The sequence below is a fragment of the Merops nubicus genome, unplaced genomic scaffold (genome assembly GCF_000691845.1).
Source record: "Merops nubicus isolate BGI_N331 unplaced genomic scaffold, ASM69184v1 scaffold44479, whole genome shotgun sequence".
In the NCBI taxonomy this organism is placed as follows: domain Eukaryota; kingdom Metazoa; phylum Chordata; class Aves; order Coraciiformes; family Meropidae; genus Merops; species Merops nubicus.
This window is the reverse complement of record NW_008632519.1, coordinates 1,572-9,277: the sequence shown is the minus strand read 5'-3', so window position 1 is coordinate 9,277 and position 7,706 is coordinate 1,572. Positions and strand designations below refer to the sequence as shown.

At 48.0% G+C, this 7,706-nt stretch overlaps 1 protein-coding gene across 1 annotated transcript; it reads left to right on the top strand.

Annotated features, from left to right (window-relative positions):
- Positions 1–8: 8 nt before the first annotated feature.
- LOC103780266 (taste receptor type 1 member 3-like) lies at positions 9–2,701 on the top strand (the record flags this gene model as incomplete). Its single annotated transcript, XM_008947929.1, has 4 exons — positions 9–230; positions 574–777; positions 1,061–1,181; positions 1,770–2,701. Coding segments are annotated over 4 exons (1,479 nt in total), but the record flags the coding sequence as incomplete, so codon positions are not given.
- Positions 2,702–7,706: the final 5,005 nt, after the last annotated feature.

Below are 7,706 nucleotides of genomic sequence, written 5' to 3'. Positions count from 1 at the left end.
ATGAATTTTGCCAGGAATCTAAAGAACTCAACCACCTGATGAGCTCTGATGTGCTGGCCACGCCCTGTGAGCAGTGTGACCACATCTCACTGCGTGACATCTCCCCCGTGCTGAGCCACTCACAGGTACAGCCCGTGTACCTCGCCGTCTACAGCGTGGCTTCTGCACTGCACAGGGCCCTGGGGTGCACCCACCAAGCCTGTCCCAAAGCACCCATCAGAGCTTGGCAGGTGAGTAGAGTTTGGGGGGACAAACAGCAATTTTTCAACCCCCCCCCCGGGCATCAGAGCTGCTCGCAGCCAGCCAGGGAGGGAGCCTGGCACAGCACTGCTGCCCCTGCCCGGGCAGCTCCCTCAGCACCCCCCAGGGCTGCATTGCCCCCTCTGGGGCTAACTGGGCTTGGCACAAGAGACAGAGCAGTTGAGAATGCAGCCAAAGGGCTGATAAGTCACAAATCTCAGCCCATGTAAGGGACAACTGATCTCAGCCAGAAATGAGCTTCCTGCATTATCACCCCCTAGCAAGAACATGGGCTGGACCAGGATTTATTGTCAATTTTCATTTTCTCCTCAGCTGCTGCACTTCATGAACACCCTCCCGTTCAAGGTGAACGGCCAAAGCTTCAGGTTTGATCAGTCCCATGGCACAAACACTGGCTACAAGCTTATCTTCTGGTCCTGGAAAAACAGCACCCTCACCTATCTGCCTGTAGGGGACTATGAAGAGTCCCTGCACATCAACAAGTCCCAGATTCGGTTTCACACTGCAGATGAAAAGGTAAAGACTGGGCAAAAGCATCAGTTATCACAAAATGAAGTGAATTTCTTTGCTCTGCCCTCAAAAGCTCTTAGCCTGCATGCTCCCCCTGCAAGATTCATGTGGGACCCAGTCCTTGCAAACCCATAACCCATCCCCACTGTGCAAATGCAGAAGGTATTCCCAGCACCCTGTAAGATTCAGACACTTTGATCCCAGCATGGCAAATCCCCTCTAGTGAGTTTGGTGATATGGTGCCTCTCCTGCAAGTGTCTGTCTGACAGTCATTCCTCCTCCTGTCTAGGAGCCTCCATCAGAGTGCTTCAGGCACTGTAAACCAGGACAATTCAGACAAATAAAAGGATTTCACCTCTGCTGCTATGACTGTACAGATTGCCCAGAAAACACCTTCTGGAGCCCTGAAGGTGAGGTTTGAGAAATTCAGTGGCTTTAACTGTCTGTATTATGTCTATCTACTGGTTGAGGACACACAGGTTCACAGAACTGGTACTGACCAGCTGTGAGCTCCTCTTGCATGAAGCACTGCCAGTGAAGCATATTTGCTTCCCTTTTGTCCTGCTGTCCTTCCCCCAGTCTCACTCTACAGATCTTCCATGGGGGACCTTCCTCTGTTGATCCAAAAGAATGCATAAGGACAGTGCATATGTTTTATCTCAAGAGGTAGGAGAGAAGGGTATGAGGAAATTGTGGGGTCACAGGCAGAAGAGGTACATGATGAAATTCTGAGATGTTCTGGAAGCTGGTGATGCTTCCTGGGCAAAGGAAACAAAGCCAAGAAATATCTGGATCCTTTTGGAGGGAGGGTGGAGAAACAGAGATTAACTCTCACAAGCTTTGGAGAGCCACTTAGGGGGTGGCTGGGGACGCAGGCAAAGCAGCACTCGAACCAGCTGCCCAATTCATGACCCTGGCCTTCCTCCAGGCCTGCCTGCAGCAGGGGAGCAGCACCCCCACTGCAAGGTGCTGACCAGCTCCTCTGTGCCCCTCTGCAGACAGCTCCACCTGCACGCCCTGCCCGCAGCACCAGTGGTCCCCCGCCCGCAGCACACGGTGCCACGGCCGCAGCGAGAGGTACCTGTCCTGGGACGAGCCCCTCACTGCTGCCCTGCTGGCCCTGGTGGCCACCACCGTGGCCCTGGCCTGTCTGACAGCAGGGCTCTTCTCAAAGAGCCTCGAGACCCCCCTCGTGCAGGCTGCCGGGGGCAAGCTGACCCTCTTTGCCTTGTCCACCCTCGTGCTGCTGTCCCTCAGCTGCTGCCTCTACATAGGGAAGCCCAGCGAGCACCTCTGTAGGATCCAGCAGATGGTCTCTGCCCTCTGCCTCAACGGTTGCTTCTCCACCTTCTTCATCAAGTCCCTGGAGATCACCCTTGTGACGGAGTTCCCTCGCTGTGCCCCCACCTTCCTGCCCTGGGTGACCCAGAGGAGGGCCTGGCTCCTCGTTGCCCTGTGCCTCCTCACCGAGGGCTTGTTCTGCCTCTGCTACCTCCGTGTGGGCCCCGACTCTCTGCTGGTTGACCACAGGTCTCTGCCCACAGAAGTTCTGCTGGTGTGCAGCACAGAGTCATGGTTTGCCTTCACCCTGCTCCACGGCTCCAACGCCTGCCTGGCCCTCGTCTGCTTCCTCTGCACCTTCATGGTCCAGACCTCTGGGAGGAAGTACAACATTGCCAGGGGCATCACGCTTGCCATCCTCACCTACTTCATCATCTGCATCTTCTTCCTTGCTGTTTTTGCCACGCTGAAGACAGTCCTCAGGTCCGTTGCTCAGATTGGTACCATTCTGGCAACCAGCCTGGGGATCTTGGGGATCTACTATATCCCCAAATGCTACATCATCTTGCTGAAGCCTGAGCTGAACACGGTGGATTATTTCCAGTATTCCATCAAAGAGGAGCCAGAGGAGGACTCAAACAGAGAATAAACCAGATCCATCTCACCTGCTCCTCAGGAGAAGCTAGCTGTACTTCAGAGATAATTTTAGTCCCAGACCCATTTCAAATCTGGCAAGCCTCACCTAGACCACCTCCTGCTAAAGGGCACTGCTCATTTCCACTTCTGATTAACCAGGTAACTCCAGATACATCCATGAATCCAGTTGGGACATTATGGTTGTGAAACAAAATGCTGAACTTTCAAAGTCAATATTTAAATTTCTGTTAAGTGACATTTTCTATAGAAAAAATACCTTTTTTCATTTTCTTGACTATCACAAAATCTATAGAAACCACTCTGAATAAAGGCAGCTGAATGCATATAAACTGTGTATCACCCATTCAAATCTCTACTCATTTGTGTTTCATTAACATGAGTTTGCAAAGAACACGGAACCAAGGACAAGACACAGGGAAATGAACAGTGTGCAAATCACACCACCCAAAATCATAGCAAGAAGTTCCTCTCACCTCAAAAAAAAACCCCATGCAAAGATCACCAGAGAGAAACATTTCTTACCCAGTAGAACATTCTGGAAAGGGGACAAATAAGCACTTTGAGGAATAAGAAATATCTCTACCCTGTACTCATACATGTGACGTGGCCCCTGTGTTCTGTGGCCAGCAGAATTCTCAGATCTTAATGAACCTACACAAGTTACTGAGCAAATGATCCTCAAAAGTGAAGTGTGGAGTTTCAATGGAGCATATGGGTCTAAACCTCTGAACTCAGCTCAGTTCAAGAATTTGCAAATTGATCTAAATTAGGGAATATTTTCATTCTTAAAAAAAAAAACAAAACAAAACACCCACAAGCTTTTTGATGCACTGCAAAACTGGCTGGCTGAGATTTCTGTGGCTACCTGCATATAACATCTTCCTGGTGTACTTAAGGACAAATGTGAAACTTTAGACAAAAATACCCCTCATTGTGATTAAGATAGCCAAAATCTGACCTGGAAGTCCTTGTTTCTGGAGCCTGTAGCAACTCTTCAGGAGCATATTGCTGCACCTGAGAATCTCCTCACTTCAGTGCTGTGATTCCATGGCAGAGAAGCTTTAAGCAACTTCTGACCATCATGCCAGAAACAGAGAAGAAAAAAAAATCAAATTTACCTCTAGTGCCTCTCTTTCTGGCAGCAGAGCTAGGGCCACAATAGGCTGGCTTTTTTGTTCCTTTAGGGGGAGAGGGTGGGGTGGGAGAAGAGGCAGGAAGGGAGAAGCAGCTGATTAAATTGTTTAAGCAGTCACTCACCTGCAGCCAATCCATACCATAGCTGAGTCCACAGGGCCCAGCTGCAACAGGCTGCAAGAGCACATCCAAAATTCTGATCACTGACTGTTCACCTAACTGGGAAAATGCTGGCCAGGGCATTCTGCATCCTGTGCAAACAAACATGGCTTGAAGGGGAGAATATGGGGAAACTCTGCAAGACTTTCTCACAGGCTCTGACATGAATCTGCTGCAGAACTGTGCTGTTTGGAATGGGTGCTTCCACAACAACTACTGCTTTGTCTCTCCCTTTGCTGCCTGATCTCTGCCAGCTAGGAGAGGGAACCTGCCAGGGATTCACAGCTCTGGCTGCCCCCTGTTCCCAGGCCTTACAGGGAGGCTGGGTGTCCTTACACTGCACGACAAACACACCATCGTTTGAGGCTTACCAGTAGTCAGCAAAGTGGCATCCTACTGCTCCTAGCTTGTCTCTGCTGGAGCTTGTGTGCTGAATCCAGAAAAAGGGAATATTCACATGAAACAGCTGGATACATTGATGGGTTCTACCAACAGATTCATCTCCTGGGTCTGCAGGCAGGGAAACTTGTTCCAGCTCATGTCTTGGTAACAGCATGTCTCCTCCAGACGCCTTTCACTTCCAGAAACCTTCTTCAGCCTTTCCTGTCTGCCTACTCCTGCCAGGCTGTGAGAGGGAGAAGCTCCATAATGCAGAGGTAGGGCAGTTTGAGGGGAAAGCTCAACTCCTGCACCAATGTTAGTCATTAGCTCAAAGCTACAGCACTTCTGATGAGCAGCAGGGTCTTGTGTTCCCAGCCAGATGTCATGACCCTGCACGGAGACCTGAGAACCAATTTAGCAGGGAACATACACAGGGTTCCTGCCAGACCTGGAGCTGTAAGCACAGCTGAAATACCCTCAAACCACAAACTCCCAGCTGCCTACCACCAGCTCCTGAACAATCTGCTGTTCAGAGGCCAAAGATTCAGTGTGGCAGGGGTAAAAAGAGAGCAAGATTCAACTGATATTTCATCATTCTTGAACCAAAGGTAACGCAGTAGTGCAAAGAACTGAAGACATACACTGTGGTTATCACATAAAATTAAAAGCTTTTTAGTGTTTAAAATAGCATTTACACATAAGCAGCTATATATTAACTATACAGACACTTGGGTTTTAATACAATATCTACAAAAAAGAATTCAATTATGCAATAGACATTTAACAGGAACAGTGCAGTCCATGCTAGTAAGAGGTCACTCTTTGAGTAGAACCAATTCTAGAATAGGTGATAGTCTGGGTTTTCATTATTTAAAATCATGTAACTTTGTTCCTCTACTGTACATAAAATTCTTTACATGTATTTCTAATCACTGATTAGAATTAATAATTTTAAGTCAATCTTATTACAATCCAGTTAAATGCAGAACAAAAACAATTACATCAACTCGTGAGCTGTCCAGTCTCAAGATGGGACTGCCCATTTGAACAGAACAAAAATAATATCAAAAGTCAATGTCTGTGCATCATTGCTTGCCATCCAATAGACCTTTGGATAAAGTGTCCAGGGGACTGTTACCTTTGACAAGTAGATTTATTAACAGGAGGTAAAAGACAATAGCAGTGCTTTTAAGACTATTTGCCAAAAACCTTACTCAGTGTCAACACCCTGGGTGGGTACACGACCCCTACAGACACTGCCTCCTTTGGAGAGGGGATGGCATCCCAAACTGTTTCCTCATCATTTTCTATGATCTTCCAAACATCCCTGTCAGTCCTTGTTAAAAGCTGTTGGCAGGTGTGTATAAACATTGAGCTCAGCTGCAGAGCACAGGCAGAGGTTGAGGATCTCACTTCCAGGATACAAATGTCAACCATTTAAGGCTCCCGTGAGGAGGTGGTTTCAAACCCAGAACTTCTTGTTGTATTTAGAGACACAGGGCACACCATGCGAGAGCCCAGCCAGGGCCAGTTACTTGATGTTAAGATCAGAGGAACAATTCAGGCCCTGGTGAGAGGAACAAACAGTTCTGCAGGACTCCAGCCTTCAAACTTCCTTTCACCTGGCACGGTGCTTCCTCCTGTAAGTCACTTCACGGCATGGGTGGCACTCTGTTCTGCAGGCAGCACTGCACCCAACAGGAGAAACCTGCACAGCTGGGCCCTGAGGCCCCTGGTTGCAAAGACACATGCACATGCATTGAAAGCCAAGGATGGGATCTGGGAAATCTCCTGTCTTCATTCGCTTGTGAAAATCAAGAGCTAGCCATGTTTCAGGCCTAACTTTGCACTCACTCCGACCACTGTACACGACAAGGCAGGGCAGTGAAGCTTTTGTCTGGCACAGTGGCCATCAGGTATTGCACTGTTCACAGGAGGGTCAGTTACATTCTCCAGCTCCTCCTTGTAACTCGTGAGGTCCACACTCTACAGCATGAACCACCCAGCACGTCCGGCAGCGCCCCCGAGCACTCGGCGCTGGCCTGACGTGGGGGCCTGTTTGTGGGTGAGCTCAGGCTGGACTCAGCACCCCCATTTTCCTCAGCAGACTTTCCCACACCTCTCTTCTGGACCCCTCAGCCTCATTCCAGAGTTACCCACAAACACGCAAGTATATAACACAGTCATTTAACATAGCAGCAAAGACCAGCAAGACACAGAACAGTTTCTGCCAACAGCGTAACGACAAAAGACAAAAAAAACCCCAGCAGGTGTGTAAACTGCAACTCTTGAAAAGACATCAGGAAATTCAACACGTTTCTTTCCGTGGGTGAAAGCTCAGCTCCCAGCTTTAATCCCTTTTGGAAATATCTTATTCAAGTGATAAGTCTCTTCCTCCAGCCCTGTAAGTTCTGCCTTAAGACAAAGCAGGCCAGAAAAATTCTAATATACAAGAGACCAGAAAAGTTTAAATTACTTCAAAAGTAGAACCACTAGTGATTGTCAGTAAAGTCACAGACTCCTTAACAGTGTCTCCTGGAGACAGGGAGTTACAGAATTATTTTACCCTGATTCGTTTCATTGCTTTACATGTCAATCTTTCAAAAGAGTTTACTGAGTTCAGTTAGCATCTTTGCTGAGTTACTGGGAGGAGAGGAAAAGGAAGGAGACTGTTGCACAGTCAAGCTTTAGGTAGTGCTGTTCTTCTGAATAAGCCATCCCCAGCTTCACACTCTGTGCTACTCCACCAGATGGATGATGATGAAAGCACTGCTTTCAGAAATGGCAGGTAGCTTTTGGGGAGATTTCTGCACAGCAAACTGTCCAAAGCCACTCAGGTAGTTTAGAACCCCAGTAACTGGAGAGTTTAGCCTGAGTGACACACTGATTCCTAAATGCCTAGCTCCCTTCTGAAAGTGAGACTTGGGCCTCCAATTAACACAGACATTTGAAAAGGTTACTCTGACTTTTGTAAAAGGGATCTGTATACACCCAGACCTGTAACAAGAAAAGGAGTGAAAAATCTCTCAGAATTAACAACGTACAAAATGGACAGCTTCAAGAGTGATTTTCCTGGGTGACAAGGGAATGTGAAACTCCACGTCCATAGTGAGAAAGACGTGTGCTCCTCTGACATTCCTGTTGGATGTTCACACTACCATAGAGCATGGAACACAACAAAAAAGAAGCTTCTTACCACTGAAGAAAACGCTTATATACAGTAAAGACTGATTTTAAAGCACCTGTTCTAAAACCTGCCAGAAGCAGGCATCTCACAAAAGAGGATTTAACCAAGGCATGGCCCCATGGTCAAATGCCACTAA